Consider the following 19802-nt stretch of genomic DNA (forward strand, 5'->3'; position numbering starts at 1 on the left):
AATAAAATCTAAGTATACTATCATGTCAGTATGAATATTGCTAGTAACACAAGAGAATAACATCGCTTTAAAACATCATGTAACAGTATGTAAAAATATAGCATTACTAATGGCATAGAATCAAATTCTAACACTTTAGTGATGTGCAGTATGAGAAACGGCATGCAGCTATAATATTTGCAATCAGAGACCTGTGGATAATTTACCTGGCGAGTTGACTCTCAGACATAATCTATGTAAGCAGGTACTATATATGAAAAAAGATATAGTATGTGCTTTTACAATTAGTAGGTTATAAGAATTTATTATTTTAAATAATTGTTATATATTAATCAAGATAGGTATTTTAAACAAGTCAAATGCATTTGCTTAAATTTTGAATGATGTATTAGAATTCCTGGCAAATTAAACTCTGATTTAAAAAATGGAAGATAAAATAATAATTCCAACTTATTTTAAGATTTTAGAAGTTATTTCTGTGTTTTTTGTGTAGTAGCTGGCATCTTCAACGCACTTCAGAGTAGTGCTATTCTTGACTCAAGATACAACCTTGTAATAATTCAACTTTTATGCCCCTTTACCCATTATATGCATACTTATGTACCCTCTGCATTAAAAAGTGACTTTGCTTCAGTTGAGCAAGGTCATTAAAAATTCCTACAAGAAAATGGTAACATCTAGTATCCAATGATGGATTTAAACATTACCTACACTTTGAAACGTATATGATGACAAGAGTGATCCTATTTAGAAATACATTTGTGTTACAGATTTATAAAAAAATCAAGGAGGTATAAACACATATACATAAAGATCCACAGAAATCCAGAACCAAGTGCTTTACAGCTTGGTTAAAACCGAAATAATGGATACGTAAAAATGACAATTTGCTTCACAAAGCTGCTTGCACATATGCAAGCATTTTTTATACACAAAAAAGCTCTTAAGTCAAAAGGGCTTGACACAGCAGTAAGAACGAAACGTGGTGGCATGGTCTGTAGCGCTGATATTGTGTGGAGAGATCTCTAAGGTTTGAAGAGCACAATATAAATATCTTTATAAGCTGAGACTGTGTAACCTGCTGTAGGTGACCCTGCTCTGGCAGATGGGTTGGACTAGATGATCTCCAGAGGTCCCTCCAACCCCACCATTCTGTGATTCTGTGACTCACTATCCATGAGTCGATTTACACAATAAAATAAAACATACATCTGCAACACATGTTTTCTGAATGCAAGCTACACCATCAGCAACAGTTCCAACCTTCTCAGGTAAATAATTACGAATCAGCCTGTGGCCTGTTTCAAATATGCACTGGTCTCAAGTATAGCAACTTCAAAAAAAAATGGATACTTATAATTTATACGGTCTTGGGCTCTCAAATCCTTTGTCTCCTTTCTTCCTATTCATCCTGAACAGCCGCACTAGTCACACACTGCTGACTGTCAGACTGGCATCAACAGCATCCTCACTCGATGGGTTCTTCGAGTTTTCCCTGTGTCAGGTTGTATTTGATCACTCATCTCCCCAGTGGGTCTGTGACTCCCAACAGCCAGGCATCTTCGGCTCAAGTAAGCACCATAGTTATAAGACAAATAACATTCAGTCTTTCTACATAACCTTTTACGACCGCAGCACGCAACCCCTCTCTCCACTGAGGGTACGATACCAGTTCGGAGGCGCTGCCTGCTCCCCTTCCGCAGAAGCTGCGTAAATCAACCGTCTCAACGGGCAGCGCAGGTGGGAGCTACCGACTCGGGAAGGCCGCGGCCGGGCGGGCACGGCCGAGGGGTCCCCGCTTCAGGGACAGCCTCGGCTGACAGGCGGTGCCGGGGGGCGAGTGGGCCTGGAAGGGGAGCGCAGGCGGCACCGCAGAACCCCCCGCGGCCCGGGCCTTATGGTCGCTGCGGGCGCGGGCACTGCTCGGGGCTCCCGCGGCTGGTTCTCCTCCGGGGCAGTCGGCTGGGGCCGGCCGGCATGGAGGGCAGGGGCGGCCCACCGGCACGGCGCAGGCTCCCCTCAGCAGCGCGCCCGCCGGGCGCCGCCAACGCTCTCCCCCTCAGCAGCCGCCGCCATTTTGCTCGCAACCTCTGACCCCGGGCGGTTGAAAGGTCACAGACCGTTTAACGGAGCTTTCTTTCTTTAAGGATGGATAGTATTTTGGATTTTTTTTTTTTTTTTCAGAAGGGTGGTGTGACGATGTCAGAGGCAGCCATAGGCAAAAAACATTTAAGAAAAAAAGGAGATATACGGGGCTGGGTCATGGACTCGTGCGCATGCGCGCTGCCGGCCGCCAGCGCAGGCGCGGGGCGGCGCCTCAGGGAGGCGGGAAGGGGTCTGTCGGGGCTGGTGCTGGAGTCGCAGGTACCTGGGGTAGCTCCGTCCGGAGCGCGGGGCCTGAGGCCGCGGAACAGCAGCTCGGTTCCCGGTTACAGCCTGGGGTCGACGCCAAGCGCAGCGGTGCTCTCGGCTGCCCCCCTCCCGGTCGGTGGGGCTCCCCGCGGCCCTCGCCTCACAGGCCGCCGCCGTCATGGCGGCTGTGCCGCTGCTAAACTCGCCGGGGGCCGCCCGCCAGGCCCTGGACTGTGCGCACCGCCGGCGCCTCACACACACCTGAGCCTCCCGCTGCCTGCGCTGGCGCTCACAAGGGTTCCGTGGCCAACAACGGTTAAATACACCTGGATGCAGGAACTAAGTAACCTGGATTTACTCAGGGGCCAGGGCACATCCCACCCAGGCTCACAGGAAGGTACTTTTGAATCAAAAAAGGATTTCAGACAACAACAACGCTGCTAGAAACATGGCACAGAGCTGCAAAATGGGATTAGAGCCAATAACTTCTTCCCTCCCACCCTGGGGGTGCTGGGCAGCGTCTGTAGTTACAGATTCAGGAGGACAGAATATGAAGTTTCTCCATAACCTAGGCTTCATAGAATGGTTCAGGTTGGAAGGGACCTTAAAGATCATCTAGTTCCAACCCCCCTGCCATGGCCAGGGACACCTCCCACTAGACCAGGTTGCTCAAAGCCCCATCCAGCCTGGCCTTAAACACTTCCAGGGATGGGGCATCCACAAGTTCTTTGGGCAACCTGTTCCAGTTGTCTCACCACCTTCACAGTAAAGGATTTCTTCCAAATATCCAATCTAAATCTTCCCTTTTTCAATTTAAAACCATTACCCCTCATCGTATCACTACATTTCCTGATAAGGAATCTCTCCCCACCTTTCCTATAGCCCCCTTTAGCTGCTGGAAGGCTGCTGGAAGGTCTCCCTGGAGCCTTCTCTTCTCCAGGCTGAACAACACCAGCTCTCTCAGCCTGTCTTCGTAGGAGAGGTGCTCCAGCCCTCTGATTATTAATTTGTTCTATTATAAGCAAGTTTTGATTCACCTATTTTATGTTAGAATAAACGCTTGCAAAGAAGTTAATGGAGTTAGCCCTTTCGGCAACAGCAGAAATTTAGAAACCATCATCTAATTTTGAATATCTAACAGGACTAATTAGAAGCACTGTGAACACATAGAATGATTACACGTGCAAAAATAATTTAGATAAACCTGAATCATTATTTTGGCATTATGATACACTATTTGTTTCACCAACAAAACCCAATGTAAATATACCCCCTTGTGTCACAGACTACAAGACTAGTAATTCTCTTGTCTATTTCAACTATGGAACCTTAGATGGTGCAGCAGCAGTTATTCCAAGGCTTCCACATTCATGTAACCGCTGATCTCTGTGAGAGGGAACCTTCTGCCGCTATTGAAGAGATCACAGCTGTTGAGCTGTTGAGCCCAGGCCACGAACAAGGCAATTCCTCCCAGCAGAGCTGTTACGTGCCAGCCAAACCCCACACTCGTACAGCTCGGAGCTGTGGAGCACAGGGAATTGATCTCGCATCGATGGGCACGAACAAGCAGAGCTCAGGAAGTTGGTTTTATTCAGCTTTTTACATGTAACAAAGTTCCGAGGATGCACACGTCCATCTTATGAGTTACATTTGATTCATAGTTTTTCCCCCAGCTCACCCTACATTCAGCATGCTAGCAATTCCAAGGTTTTTCATACCTTACATCTCAGTTTGATGCAGCAAATGCTTTTTGTATTAAAAAAAGCCCACCAATCCTACAATTGTTAAGTTAAAAAAAATAATCTGAAAAACGTCTAATATTAATCATAGAATGTGTTGGGTTGGAAGGGACCTTTAAAGGCGATCTAGTCCAACCCCCCTGCAGTAAGCAGGGACATCTTCAACTAGATCAGGTTGCTCAGAGCCTCAGCCAGCCTGGCCTTGAATGTCTCCAGGGATGGGGCCTCCACCTCTCTGGGCAACCTGGGCCAGTGTTTCACCACCCTCATTGTAAAGAACTTCTTCCTAATGTCTAATCTAAACCTACCCTGCTCTAGTTTAAAACCATTGGCCCTCGTCCTATCACTACATGCCCTTGCAAACAGACCCTCCGCAGCTTTCTTATAAGCCCCCTTTGGGTACTGGAAGGCTGCTATAAGGTCTCCCTGGAGCCTTCGCTTCTCCAGGCTGAACAACACCAACTCTCTCAGCCTGTCTTCATAGGAGAGGAGCTCCAGCCTTCAGATCATCTTCGTGGCCCTCCTCTGGACCCACTCCAACAGGTCCATGTCCTTCCTGTGCTGAGGACTCCAAAGCTGGACACAGTACTCCAGGTGGGGTCTCACGAGAGCAGAGTAGAGGGGGAGCATCACTTCTCTGGATCTGCTGGCCACAGTTCTTTTGATGCAGCCCAGGAGGCGATTGGCCGCCTGGGCTGCAAGCACACATTGTTGGCTCATGTCCAGCTTTTCATCCACCAGTACCTCCAAGTCCTTTTCCCCAGGGCTGCTCTGTATCACATCATCCCCCAGCCTGTATTGATAACAAGGGTTGTACCAACCCAAGTGTAGGACCTTGCACTTGGCCTTGTTGAACTTCATAAAGTTTGCTTGGGCCTACCTCTCTAGTTCATCCAGGTCCCTTTGGATGACATCCCATCCCTCTGGCACTCTGGTTAACTGACAATTAAACTCTGGTTCACTGACAAATGCAAACAATCATTTCTAATGATTACAAAATTTCCATTTCAGGCACTTCACTTTATGACAATATTATAAAAATACCCTGTTTCACTGCTGTACACAAAATAATATTCCACCTTAAGTTTTCAAGGCACAATTTAAACGTGCATTTATTTGCCATAACAAAGTTTAAAAAAAAATAATCATATTACAAGGTTTTATAAGTTCTCTTTAAAAAGCAAAGGTAACCTTCTGTAAAACATTTTACCACAGCTACATTCTAATGGCCATTATAGGAAGTTCATAACACAATGTCCAACTATTCTCTCATATCTTCACGGTTGATTACAATTTGGTTTTTTGTAATATTTAAAAGGCAATTCTGCCAAGTGTTAAAGAGTCAAGAGCTTGTGCCAATGTTATACACAGAAATGACCATAAAAAGAACCACCTTCCAAAATTAAGACTAGTGTAGTCCTAGACAGGAATAACTTGTTCGTGAGCTTGTCAAGGTCTGCAGCATTCAAAATGTCAACACTGCAATTAAATGGTCATCTTTAAGAACGTTCACTAATGGGTAAAAGACTAAGCATTCCATTTTGCTCTTGAAATCAATTCGATTGATTTAATTATTATCAAGGAGGTTTTATTTTTTAATGTCAGACTTCAGTTTATGGATAGAAAGCTGAAGTGTATTCAAGTAGCTTGGCTTCTGGCATAACTACAGACACACAGGAAAAAGAAGGTGGGCAAAGGAAGTGGGGCATGGCTGTTTACGCTATAGTTTCTTAGAAGACGCAAGCGCCCTCACATTCTACTTAGCTGAGCAGAAAACACAACTTGTGCAAGCTTAGCTCTTTAAACTCAAGAACACTGTATGATACCAGTTGACAACTTTCCCCAGAAGGCAGCAAGAAGCAACATTTGTTGTTACTCCAATTCCGCATTCTCAGTTCTTAAAACAATATTTGTTATGAGATGGGTCTTCTAGAATTATACACTTTAACACCATTCTGCGTTGAGGAGCGAGCGTATTTTGTCAGAAGAGCACCAACTGTCTGCTTCTCTGCACATAAGTCCCTATAGAGGAAAGAACGCAGATGACATGGGCATTAGAGATATTCTCAGCCAAAATGAATCTGTGATATTTGTAAATATAGCAATAAACTGGATTAGGGTATTGGGAGAAAAAAAACACAACAAAAACCTACCATAACTGTCACATAATGTTTTAAATTGCCTGAAGTTTAGAACTTGGCTTGACATTTAAGTAACAGGCAAAACTACATCATTTACTTCAGAAACAAGGATTTGGGGGTTGTTTGGTTTTTTTTTTGGTTCTCTAAAGGGTTTCCAATCTAGCAAAATGGTTAGCTTTGAACTACTTAATTATATTACAATAAATTTAGAGCCACTCATAAAGGTTTGATGCAGTTACGTCTGGGTTACCATCTGTATCAGATCACATGTACCCTGGCTGGGCCTTCCAGGTAGCACTGTAGTGTGTGCGTTAACCACCAAAAGAGCAAAGGATACAGTATAGGAAGCACTATTGCTCTACAGTTCTTGTGTTGTAAATAGAGACTGATTGTGTCAGGGGGTTTATCCTTTGAGTCAAGTCTCCCTCAATCAAATAAGACAGAGTTATCGCCCATTTAAATTTAGTAGGATCAGCATTTTACACAAGTTTAAATCCAATGAATACAGCTACAGTTTCCACAGCTAGATTGTATTCATATAGAATTCTTATTCATTTAAAAAGGAAAGAGGCAATCAAAGCTGTTAAGAAGTCAGCTATGCAAAAAGGGAAGAGTATAACACTAATTATATTTTAATATAAAGAAATATATGCTTACTGTATATAAGGGGTAATGTCCACTTCTGTCCACTTTTCCCGTATGCTGAATAAGCTGTTGAATCTTTCCTGATTGTCTTCAGGTAAGTCTTCTACTTTTAGCAGAAAGATGGTCTCTGGTCTTGAGGTTTTATCCACAAGAGCCAAGCCCTGTAGATAAGCATCAGAGAGAAAGTGTTAAGTAAAGACAAAACAATTAAAACTTCCTTCTTTCTGGCAATAATCCATACAAGTTGCCCTTTGCACCTCCAAAGCCGCCTAAAACTGCAGCAGAGGCAGAGTGAAGACGTATCTTAAAGGTGCTGTTTTACAGGCAGTATTTGTCATTTCCATTATGACAAGGAGGGGGGAGGAAATCCATGAAGTCCCAACATCTACGTCTCCTTTGAGCAGAAGGATTTCCACAGTGCTTGCTACTTTACTGGCTGTCACTACAGCCTGCTTGACAACTGCTTCAGCTTCTGTTCTAGTTACAAGTACTAACTGTACAGCTGCAACTTTCCTTCAAACAGTGAAACATGCCAGACTAACAGAAACCTGAGCTGTCGTGATTCCAGACTACTGATGCTCCTAGAGGATGTCATAAAATGTACTTTAACTCAAAAGCTGACAGAAATAACACAATCAATCCCCATTAATTGATAAAATATACATATGACACGTCAGTTAGCAGCCTTCCCACGAAAAAAATCCATGCTTCTTTATGTTTTTACCTTAAGCTGATCAAGCCTTGCTGTCATCCCTTCAGGGACACTTTGTTGCCAGACTTCTTGGAACTCTGATAGATTGAATTTAACTGCATTTTGCAAAAGCATTTGTGCTATAGCTCTGCATATTTTGTCTTCATGCATTTCAAAGTAAACCTCCCCTGCTGAGAAACAAAAAACAGTGTATCTTGGGTGCTTGCTTTTTGATAAAAGAACAGAGAACAGCCTCATATTACCGTTCTGTTCTACTCTTCTACAAACCAAGTATCCTGGTTTTTCTTTTCCTCAGGGAGTAACCTAACTTGGTATTACTTTGGATAAATGATGGTATCTTCTCATTCTCAAGAACAGATTAAGCAGAATATTACGTGTGTGTGCAGCACTGTCCAAGCTACAGTATTTATTCATATCAATACATGTTTTTGCTCCCCATCTTTTCCCCTTCAACAGTAACACTGTTTCTCCTACAGCTTTCATTCCTATTTCTGAATGGCTTGTATTAAAGTGTTTGCTCTCCGTGGTTGAGCAATTAAACAAAACCTTCACTCCCTTAATTGCCCTTATAATACGAGATGATGAAGGGAATAATGAGAATTTATTTTCTTCCACACTGACTTGGCTAAAATTCTCTGAATAATGTCAGGCATAAACACATCCTTCCACTTTTTCAGTTATCTGGGCTTCCTGCAATTCAAACTTGTGCCTTGTGAAACCTGCCTAAATATACTACAAAGTATTGTATGGGCTTCAGTCCAATAGTGGGACTATTGTATTAATCAATATAATTGATGGATGTTGTGGTGCTGTTCAGGGGACCAAAAGCAGATGTCTACTTCAGACAAGCTGAATTCAGGGAGATCTATATGCCACTGACTATTCACAATAGCACAATTAATTGCTTAGATGTGTGATATCCGAGACCTCATAAGGTATCTAAAGAGAGACTACATCTAAATTTTACAAGTGATCTGTCTTTGGTCACAACATTGTGGCTTGTGGACATCTAATAAATCACTTCAGGTACCTCTGATAGTTCCTGATTTTCCCCTGTCTTGTACAGCTTAATAGTCCTTTTTCCTATGAAACTTTCTCTAACAATTTTACTGATTTTTGGCTTGTTATTTGCTCCCTTCTTTTACTGGCATTGTAGCAAGTTAATTTGTTTGGGCCATCCTCACAAAATCTGCATTTACTCATGAATAACTCTTTCCTTTATGCAAAATTAAAATATGCTTGCTTCCCCAAACTTACCATCATCAATGTATTTCCTTCCATAGCTTAAAAGAATATGTTCTATCATCTCTCTGAAAAAAAATTCAGAAATCAAGTTTTAAAAATGTTCATAAGGACATTACAGAAACAATTACCAAGATGAAGGAACAGGTAAAGTAAGAAAAAATAAGTCAAAGAAAACGGAGGATGGGACACATCTTCATGGCTGAAATGAACAAATTGATACAGACTTAGAAGTAAGTTAAAAGAGGAGAAAAAGGGAGAAAAAAGACAGACGGGAGTTAATTCAGCATGTTATCCCCAAACGTCTGTTCCACTTTCTTGTTATAACTAACAAAGACTAAAAGGCGTAAGGAGAATGGGGAAAGAGAGACTCTTGCAATATCACTTCTTTCCAATGAGAAGTAACGCAAGTCACAAATTTGGCAGTTAATTTTATCACTCACTGAATAGCAGGCATTTTTCTAGACCTCTAGCATAAAATTACAGCCTAACTGCAGACACTAATAGTAAAGCAAGATTTCTTTTCGAACCAAAAGCCAAATAAATAGAAAATGCCACATGTTGTAAACGTAAGACTTTGTTTGAATGATAATCTTAAATTATTTCATGACTCCAAATGGCACTACAATGAACTCAACTCTTGAGATCTGAATTCAGTATTATACCAGAAAATATAACCCCATCTCAGACAAGAGGTAAACTAAACATATTTGGCTAGCTACAGCTTCAGAACAAGTATTTCAAGATGGTCAGTAATTTGTGGCTTAAGTACATGCTACCTCCATCATTTACAATTCAGCAATAATGTTTCTACTATTGAATCAATGGAAATATTACCAATAGACACTAAAATCAACAAACCTGTCTGTCTAAAGTATTAGTGCCCTTGTATATTTTTGAGCAAAAGAAAATCTATCATTAACACCATGGTAACTGGAATCTAGAGTTATAAGACTGTAATTCTAATAAATAATTAATAATTATTGCAATTAGTAATAGTTAATAAAGATTGTAGACAATTTTCATCACTAAAAGTAATTGCTTACCTGGGCTCTAAAGATCCAAGTTCCTCAAGGCAGGTACGTAAAGGAACATTACTTAAAGACCAGGACTCTGAGTCTATTAGCTGAGTCACGTGATTCAAGAGTTTCATCTCATAGTCAAATTCTAGAATTCGCCAGTATCCTGCGAAATAGAGAACCACAAAACAATGTTAGAAACAAAACATTAACACTTTAATGCTATTCCCCTGAAGATATATTACAGGACTCTGGACATTTAGGTCACACCTTTACAAAGCACGGTGACAGCATTCTGTCCTTTTCAGGATTAAAACTGAGAAAAAGAACAGAATAGCAAAAGCAAATGTAAAGAAGACAGAAATAAAATTATCTCAATTATTCAGAACTGTTTATGTAGATTGACTGCCATAGATACAAAGACACTACAACTCCCATCTCAAGATGAATCAGATCTGGAAAAACTAATAATTAATTCAGGCATAGACCTGCACGAACAGAACTGATTGCACTGGCACTGCAAAGTGGCAGTTCAGGTCCAGCCAAGTCCACAGAAATCCAGGCGTGACAAAGCAGAGACCTGGTACAACGGTGCTGTGCAGCTGTAAACAACAAGGAAAGTAATCTGTGAGCTCCTCACCTACCTAATGGGACAGTATAGAGAAGACAGAACAGGAGTCTTCCCAGTGGTGCTCAGTGATGGGGCAGGAGGCAACAAGCACCAGCTGCAACACGGGAAATCCCAGATGGTTATTAGGAGAATTTTCTCCCCTTGCAGATAGTCAAACACTGGAACAGCCTGGACAGAGGTTATGCAATCTCCATCCTTGGAAATGCTCAGACCTTGACCAACTGAGGCCCTGAGCAGCCAGCTCCAAGTTGGCCCTGTTCTAAAGCAGGGGTTTAGATCTGATAACCTCCAGAGCTCAGTTCTGCCCTGTATTATTCTATAACTCCAGGACTGCTGCGACCAAGTGTACAGGTAAGGGTTTGTGCTTGGCCAAGTAAAGGATGAACAGGACCTGTCCCAAGGTGAGGCGCTTGCTCCAGCCTTGCCTCATACGGTAGGAAGACTACTGAGATAAACCCAGTCTGGGAGGAAGAAAGGACTATGAAAGGGCTGGGGTTACCTAAGGATCAGCTGGTTTTGCCTCTAGAACTGCAGAAAGCAGTAACGACTCATCCATGAAGAGGGCAACCATCCAAAAAATATTCATGCTATGGGTGAGATACTCTGACGCCCGTGTTTGTAGAAGCAAAGAAGGAATTAACCTGGAAAGAACCAGACTGGTCGATGCCTGCTGGTTTACCTTTTTGATTAGCTTCACAGTAGCAGAGGATATAGGAAATATGGGAGCAGATCTTAGTACTTCAAAGGAACTGGCACACTGAAAGATGAGGATGTGGAATGGGCCTTAGAAAAAGGAGACGTGGATATTTTGGGGGAAAAAAAAAGCAGGGTTATTTCCTCTTAGGCAATAATATTCTTTAGAGACAAATACCTTCAATTTTGCAGGCATCTATAATCTGCAATTGGTGCAGTATTTCTTCTTCGCTTGCTTGAATCAGACTTAACAAATCCTCTGTTGTATACTGCAACAAGGGAAAAAAAAGAAGAAAATAAAACAGGTTATCCTTACTCCTCCTTTGCTTCAGCAAGGATGCTAAATGCATTATAAGATATAATAAAAGAAAAAAGATTGATCTTTTTTTCCCCAGACTCTGAATTTTCTACTGTTTACCACACTCTCTGAAACTTTTCCTGCAACTTACAACACTTTCTCAAAGAGTTATTCAATATAAAAACCAGTCTAACTACAGGGAAGTCTTTGTGCCATGCATAAGTAATATACCTGTATTCCCAGGATGTCAAACTAGCACAAGTAGGCATCATAAGTAAAGCATCACAGCAAGAATGAAAAGTAAATGTGTTCTGTCTTTCCTAAATCACATATTTCAAAGAAATTCGAAGAAAAGGCAAAACAAGAATCACTTATCACTTTTGGAGAGAAGTCAGAACTCCAACTTAGTACCTCCAGTGAGGGCAAGCCTCCTCCAGCATGACCTAAACAGTTGTGTGTTGTGTTTTGGCGCTTGCTAACCAATTAGCAGACATGTAGCACAGACCCAGCCACAGTACATACAGCTCCCTGGAGCAGAGTTACTCCAGGAGATGGGCGGTTGCTGTGGACACTGTGGTAAAGGTTTAGGAGACATGGGAGGAACAGAAGGTATCATGAGGAATGAAGTAAAGGGAAGGAACAGCAGACTTAAATCCATAGGAAACAGGGCTTCATCAATTCCTTTATTCACCTTACAGCCTTTTTAATCAACTCTAATATTAAGGTTTTGTCGATAATAGCATAAGACTATTTCCTATCAGAAAAGAAAAAAAAATTGATTAAGTTCTTGAGATGTATTAGACTATGGGAACACAAATGGAACAAACCAACGCTAAGTCTGGAACATCCACATGTTAAAAAAGCATTTAATAAATACAGAAAAGTCTCCTCTTCCTGCTATGCCATTCCTATTAGACAGTATGTTGAAACATCATCAGGCTAAGCAGCACTGAACTCACATCAGTTTTTCGGCAAGTGATGACCATATTATACAGTATTTTAAAAAACACTGCTAACAATTTAGAGCAACTATATCGCCAGATCAGTATGCAAGTGTGTTTGCAAGTTAGATACTGCCATTCAGATAGGACCCTAGACAGGAGTCCTTGGCATTTGTTCCCTCCGAGGCTGGGCTAGCACTCCAACGGCTCTTTTACAAAAATCACTGCTCTCAGCTATGATGCTTTTATCAGCAACATCAACCTTGCAAACATAAAGTGGAATGGATTGACTTGCATCATGTCCATACCAGCAATTTCCAGATACGGATAAGAAACATATTAAAGACACTAACTCAGACGCATTCTATCATTTTAATATGCCTTACCATCTCACTGAAAAATCCAGGATTTTAATTTGGTGTATCCTAAGCAAGCTGTGTACTAGCCCCGCATCACTATGCATCAGGCTTCCTTACAGTCATTCCTCATAGTGCGATAGTTCCTTATGGTTCCTTTCCTGTAGTTCTCCATGTATGATACAGTACGAACTGAGAACCATGAGAAGCTTACAGTAAGCCAGCAAAACACAGTAATTTGTTTTCAAACAGATTAAAGAGTGAGAATTAGTCCCACAAAAAAGAGAACTTTCTCATGGAGAGCTTTCGAATTAAAGTTCCATTAGTGGCATAGCTAAGATTCGTCTACATTTATCAGATACATCTACTTGTTCTCCAGTAAGCCAATAAATGAAACATTCTCCTTCAAAACAAATGGAGAAGATCAGTCCTCAAACTAGGCACTGATGTTTGAGGAGACGTTGACGTGTTTTTGTAAAAGTCATTTAATATTATCAATAAATACTATTTATTGCATATGACATCTTTTTGTGTTGCTAGCCTTTGTCAATGCTTATAATTTCTGGACAATTTAAGCCCTTTTCTCTCTGCCATCCTGTATTTTGCCGCTATGTCCTTCTATACCTAGACCAGAGTAGGTAGGAAAAATGAAAAGGCAATGCTGGGGGAAAGATTCTGAAACTTATCAGAAATTAGACTGTTAATCATCCAGAGAGAGGCAGCATTTCTCTCCAGGGGAGAAAAGTAACATCTATGCTTCTACATGCAAGCACACACAGATGGTTTGTTAGTATCAGCTTCAACCAAGCCTCAGTGTAAAATACTTTGGAGCAACCATTTCTGGTTTTTAAAGTCAAAAGGAAAACCAACCAAACTAACAAAACTACAGGATTTTTATAAGCCTTTTATCTGAGATCCTCTGCTGCACAGTCCAGATCTCTCCACTGGTGATTAGTACTTAAAAAAAGGTTGCTTATACCTGCTACTCCATGGAAGTGCTAATAATTACCAAATTGTTTAGAATAGTAGGCTTAAAAAAATTAACTCAAAGCAGCACTGTGGAACATGGGAACAAAGGTATTTTTCTAGTTAAGAATGTATCTTCACTTTAATTTGCCCATTATCAATTACAAGAAAGTAATTTACAGAGCTGACTTACCTTTGAAAACGTCGAAGTCTGATCTTTCCGACTATCTGGCCCTTCATACGGATCTTCCATTAAAAGCTTTCTCAATTTCTTCAGTTTAGGTCGGCATCTCCTTAATTCCCAGTAGTTATTGGAGAAGCCAGCAATCTACAAGAAAAAAACAGTGGCTCCTAAAACATCTTAATCTACCACTTCGATTCAAAGCTTACAAAAAATTATCAGCAAGAAGTGTTAATCTAGTCACTGAGAACAAGAATTTATTAATAGGGTAATTACTTTAAAGATGAAACAATCATTGTAATATTTTCAATAAAAAAGTCTACCGCAGGCAATGAAGAATAAAAATCCACTGGTGGCTGATAAAAATATGTTCCTAGTGCACGTGACAAAGGGAACACCTCATCTCTACATGCAAATGACAGAATATCAACATGGGATATATTCCTGAACAATTCTCATCAACATTTCTTTTCCTCTTAATACTAAGTTATATTACTGCCATAAAACCCCTCCTGTATTACCCTGTTTCTATCTTCCCCACTTCTTCCCGTGCTTGGGATCTACTTCATTGTCTTTTTCCACCTTAATGAATCATCATACCACTAAGCTCAAGTAAAACAGACATTAACGAGACAGGAAGCTACACTTGCACACAACTAACAAGACACCTCTGTTCCTTACTCTAATTCAACATACAAATTTAAAGCATGCAACAGGAAGCACAGATGTAATCGATTCAAAAACACTAATCTAATAAAACTTTACCTTCAGAGTAATCCTGAGGTGTTTCATGGGGTACAGCTCAGACTTCCTAGAACATTCTTTGAAGAGGACAGTGTATCAGAGGCCTTTCAGCATTGTTTCTGCTATTTACCAAACCAAGAGAAGTGGGTACAGAATGGCAGAGGCAGAACAGGCTCCAGGTCTGTGACTCCTGACCCAACCACTAGCCCCTTGTAAAAAAGCCTCCATGAAAAAGCCTCCAGACAGTACTTTAAAGTACCCCAAATGCTTTACCAGGCTACTTTTTTTTTTGTTTTTAAAGTCATTCATTAAAAAAACCCAAACGGATCTTTAAAACATTTCTCCATTTAAATCAACCATAAGCAAACGACCTATATGTAGAAGAAGTCCTATGCAAATTCTAATACAGAGAAAGCTCTCAGTTTTTAATCTAACTATTCTGTAGCTTGCTTGGCACAAAATTCAGGTAAATACTAATTTCCTGATAAACTTCTAAGCTTTTTTTCCTCCATGTCAAATAGCATTTACCAAAGTGTTACATTTTTTTTCCTACCAAGTTCTTTTCTGAGCAATTCGGTAATGAACAAGAAGGTACTTTGCACAGAAAAGAAGATAAATAATTCTAATTTATAATCCAAAGCTCATAACTGGAGCTGAAGTGAATAAAATGGCAGATGCTTTGACTATGAGTGTTACCCTTGCAAGTGGTACAAAGAGCAGCACCAAGACTGCAGAAAAAAAGCAGTTAAGCCCCAAAATACTGAGTAAACGTAGTATCTTATGCTATGTTTCACAATTTGCAATGTCAACACACCATGTAACATTTTTGAAAACATCAAGAAAGCTCTTAGAAATAAAACTCTAAAAATAATTCCTTAGCAAAATCACATTTACATTATGTTGACACACGTGACTTCAGAAGACTAGTGAGATCATTAAACATAGCAAAAAAAGAATATGGAAGAATATTACTTTCTCATTAATTTCTTTAGTTTGAATTAACTTTTTCTATTAGCTGAACTGATGACTTCACAGAAGAAATTATGCTGGTTTGATTATTACGCTCATCTAAGGACAAGCAGGATTACTCCTCAATGATGTCATTATATACATTACAGCAAATAATGACTTAATAATAATTTTTGCCTAACTATTTTTAGCAGAATTTTATTAACTATGCTTCAGAAGAGCAGAGAACAATGAATTCTTTAAACTGAAAACTCTAAGATCATTAACTCCAACAAATCTTTCCAGATGCTGGTTGAAAGAGTCACCTCTGAATAGATTTCTGTATTTAAAAAATAATATTCAGGCATGACATGGTATAATCTGTCTTTTGGCTAAAGCACTCCTAAGAATCAATTTGCAAACAGCTTATTTTAAAAATAGTTGCTAATATTGACAAATTAGATTTTCTTTGAAAGCTTTCAATACCTACCACAAGTAATTACGATCCACTGAAAATAAACTGAAGTTTTAACTTCTTAGAAACAATAATTATCATACATTATGGATAAAGTTCAGTGGCCTAAAGAAGGGCCCTAGAGCCATTTTGGATACCCTAAGGTATAGCGTGCCCCCTGTGTATAAAGCATATTTATAAAGACATCCTTCTGGGGCTGTTCAATATACAAAGAAATTACAGGAGACTCACGTCCTTCTGGAGTGGCAGCTCGAAGCTAGACCAATACCACAAGGCATCTAAAATGGCATTAGTAGCCTATGTTTAGGCAACTGAATCCCAGCTGAGTTTCACATAAGCATCTTGGATAAAATGCAAGAAATTATAGAGAATAAAAAAGTAGAGAATTAAAGCAAACAAACAAAAACCCAGAGAGACATACCTGTGAATGAATAATATCACAAGACGCTTGATCTCCATTCAGCTCTTCCGGAGTTTTGCAACCAGGAATAAACAGCAACATATTTGAGGTATCTGCTATTTTCATGTCATAAGTTTTATCTTTGCTGCACAACACTGCTTGTTCATCCTTTTCACCACGGATTACCAGGCTGAAAAAAAAATAGCCAAAAATAAAGATGTATTTATACCTCTGTTTCAGGATGAACACCTATTAAAACTTGTCTGATATTTTTTCACATTTATGCATTGGTGAAGAAGTTATAAACTGCAGTTCAATTTGGTAGCAGCAGTCACAGTATACCAAAATATAAAGACATAATTGTCAATTAATCTAAAATACATATCTATTAATGTAAGTACATGTTTTTCCGCTCCTTTTTGAGTTTTCCCACTCTGAAAGACTTTGAAAGGTTTTTATACAGATCACAATCAAACCTCCTAATCTGCCTTTTCACACAAAAACCCCTAAAACACTGATTAGGTGATGCTTAAAGCCTGAACTAGTTCACTAATCTTAGAAATTAGATTACAACTAGAATTGTTGTTTAATAACATGCTTTAACTTGGTCAGCCCTGAAGTAGTCAGGCAGTTGGGACTAGATGATCACTGTAGGTCCCTTCAAACTGAAACAGTCTATTCTATTCTTTATGAAGACTGAAACTGGCCCATTGTGAAATGAGAAAGCAAACAGAAATTGTGTCTATTGTGCAGAGTCCTTCAGATTATTCCCTCTCAAAGAGCATACACATTTTCTTGCAAGTAATTCCAAGCAGGAAAGAAAACCATCGTCTAGAGCATTTCAGTACAAAGAATCAATGCAAACCCCCATTTTGAGCTCACATATTGGATTAAACAGAGATTCCTAGTGAGAACATAGTAACACTGAAGCAGGACCAGAAGAAGGTCCTTCCACAAGAGCGAATTCAGTTCCTCCCAGGCTACATTAAATTAAGTGCTCGGATTCAATTTAATCGAACTGTTCATCTTGCTTCCAAAAGCTTGCATGCATGAACAAAGCTCAGCTGTTCCGCAAGTGGTCCTCAGCATGATTCAGGCCTCTAAGCAATGACACTTTATCAATATTGCACTATGGACAGGCTTAATAACATACTTCTCTGAGGACTATTTTCTTTAGAGTGAGTTCTAATGTTGTATAATTTTAAATATTATGTCACTGGCATTGCAACAAAGGCAGAAATTTTAAAACAGTATCAAAAGCTTATATAGATCTATTCTTGGTCCAGAGTTAGATGTCCTACCAAATGCCTATGCTAATACTGTTACAAAATCATAGAATGGTTTGGGTTGGAAGGGACCTTAAAGGTCACCTAGTTCCAACCCCCCTGCCATGGGCAGGGACACCTCCCACTAGATCAGGCTGCTCAAAGCCCCATCCAGCCTGGCCTTAAACACTTCCAGGGATGGGGCATCCACAACTTCCCTGGGCAACCTGTTCCAGTGTCTCATCACCCTCACAGTAAAGGATTTCTTCCGAACATCCAATCTAAATCTCCCCTTTTTCAGTTTGAAACCGTTACCCCTTGTCCTATCACTACACTCCCTGATAAAGAGTCCCTCCCCAGCTTTCCTGTAGGTACTGGAAGGCTGCTGCAAGGTCTCCCCAAGCCTTCTCTTCTCCAGGCTGAACAACCCCAACTCTCTCAGCCTGACCTCATAGGAGAGGTGCTCCAGCTTTCTGATCATCTTCATGACCCTCCTCTGGACCCACTCCAACCGGTCCATGTCCTTCCAGTGCTGAGGGCTCCAGAGCTGTTTGCAGTACTCCAGGTGGGGTCTCACGAGAGCAGAGCAGAGGGGCAGAATCATCTCCCTCAACCTGCTGGCCACACTTCTGTTGATGCAGCCCAGGATTCAGTTATGTCCTTTGCTGTCCTGTTTGTCTAACTTGTAGGCACCCTGCCACCCACCCAACCTCAAGAGTTCCAGTAGGAAAATCTGAAAGTCAGTGGGATTCTTTCAAGGACATAATCTCCTTTCCTAACCCCAAATTTTTAGGAATCTATCTTCATATGCCTGGCAAGAAACTGTCCTCTGTTTTGGCCGGAGCAATTTTTCCATGTTAAAACAAAACAAAACAAAACCAAACAAAAAGAGAGAACAGGGACCAATACAACAGCCTACAGAAGTGGGAAACTTTGTTATTGAAGTTGGTACTCTAATACTCCATCAGATTGAAGACTCTGGGAGCAGGACCCAAAATTGCTTTCTGGCCTTGTATTGCTGTAGCAATACTTAAATCGTCCCCAAATCCCATCTCCTCTTTTTTTTTTTTTTGTTTTTCAATGCACACAACAACTGTTTTGCTGAAATAACCTAGATGTGTTATAAATATCCAGCACAAAGTGCTGGATATGGTTGCTTGGTCCAGTTTTTTATGGAAGTTACTGGTTTTCCAATTAAACTGAGACAGGTTTAAGGGACAAGTCACAGACTTTCATGCGAACAGGATGAGAAGAATAAAAATCTGGAAAAAGCCACGTTTAAGAGCCACGTTAACGCTGAAAACGGGACAGCGGGAGGCCCTGCCCCACCTCCACCCGACTCCCTCACGCACGGGCAATAGGGGGACAACTCCAGCCTCCCGCCGCGGGGCGGGCCTGTCCCGGTCCCTCAGGCCCTCCTCGGGTCGCCGTGGTGGCCACCAGGCCCCAAACGGCGACGGGGCGGCGGTGGGGGGGGGACAACGGGCGACGGGACGTGTCCCGGCCCGCGGCGACACACACCGGCCTGCAGGGGGCGCCCCAGACCACCCGTACCTGCGTCCCGCCTCCAGCTCGGCGCAGAGGCCCGGCTCCAGCTGCAGCAGGCAGCAGTCGCCGGTGCCGGCCTGCGGGCCGAAGCTGAGGCAATGCACAGCCGGCAGCAGCTCCGCCGGGTTGAGTTTGGCCGTCTGCAGCGTCGCATCCACCTCCGCCCGGCTCCGCATGGCGCCCGCCGCCGCCTCACGGCCGCTCCGAAAGCCCGCGGCGAGGCGGTGCCGGGGGCGGGACGGCGCGGGAGGCGGGCGTCGGTTGGGTTGATTCTCTGGTTGACTGCGATACGCCCGGCCGTAGTCGGCGGGGCGGGCGGCAACACCTTTGGGGTTACGCTGAGGGGACTCGCTTTCCTCAGCGGAGCGGAGCGGCCCGGCCCAGCCCGGAGGGTCTGATCCGGGACAAACATCCTGGCCTCACCTCGAATACTGTGTCCAGTTTTGGGGCCCTCACTACCAAAAAGACATTGAGATTCTGGAGCGAGACCAGAGAAGGGCAACGAA

The 19802-nt window shown here is 41.7% G+C and overlaps 2 protein-coding genes across 3 annotated transcripts in view; both read right to left on the reverse strand.

Annotated features, from left to right (window-relative positions):
* Nucleotides 1-2117, reverse strand: part of TAF2 (TATA-box binding protein associated factor 2) — a 66091-nt gene extending 63974 nt beyond the window's left edge. The window contains exon 1 of the mRNA XM_063324092.1: nucleotides 1357-2117. Within this exon, the coding sequence (XP_063180162.1) occupies nucleotides 1357-1410 (54 nt within the window). The 5' untranslated portion in view covers nucleotides 1411-2117. The remainder of the gene's footprint in view (nucleotides 1-1356) is intronic.
* Nucleotides 2118-3950: 1833 nt separating this feature from the next.
* DSCC1 (DNA replication and sister chromatid cohesion 1) lies at nucleotides 3951-19505 on the reverse strand. Of its 2 annotated transcripts, none has more exons than XM_063327461.1 (9): nucleotides 19303-19505; nucleotides 16505-16673; nucleotides 13929-14063; nucleotides 11353-11443; nucleotides 9878-10016; nucleotides 8847-8899; nucleotides 7602-7756; nucleotides 6890-7038; nucleotides 3951-6113 (listed from the first exon to the last, which is right to left on the reverse strand). In XM_063327461.1, exons 1-9 carry the CDS (start codon nucleotides 19470-19472, stop codon nucleotides 6005-6007), a joined length of 1170 nt encoding a protein of 389 aa, XP_063183531.1. In that variant the 5' UTR covers nucleotides 19473-19505; the 3' UTR covers nucleotides 3951-6004. The 2 variants fall into 2 exon arrangements, with proteins under 2 accessions (XP_063183531.1, XP_063183530.1); XM_063327460.1 differs by having other exon boundaries at nucleotides 7602-7759.
* Between the last annotated feature and the right edge of the window lie 297 nt (nucleotides 19506-19802).

This window comes from Chroicocephalus ridibundus, chromosome 2, assembly GCF_963924245.1.
Source record: "Chroicocephalus ridibundus chromosome 2, bChrRid1.1, whole genome shotgun sequence".
NCBI lineage: Eukaryota > Metazoa > Chordata > Aves > Charadriiformes > Laridae > Chroicocephalus > Chroicocephalus ridibundus.

Excerpts from the sequence above, each read along its gene's own strand:
- DSCC1 (XM_063327460.1), bottom strand. The coding sequence starts at position 19,472 with ATGCGGAGCCGGGCGGAGGTGGATGCGACGCTGCAGACGGCCAAACTC. Across the intron at positions 10,017-11,352 it reads AGATGCCTGCAAAATTGAAG|GATACTGGCGAATTCTAGAA; the intron begins GTATTTGTCTCT and ends TCTATTTCGCAG. Across the intron at positions 7,760-8,846 it reads AAGGAAATACATTGATGATG|CAGGGGAGGTTTACTTTGAA; the intron begins GTAAGTTTGGGG and ends TTTGTTTCTCAG.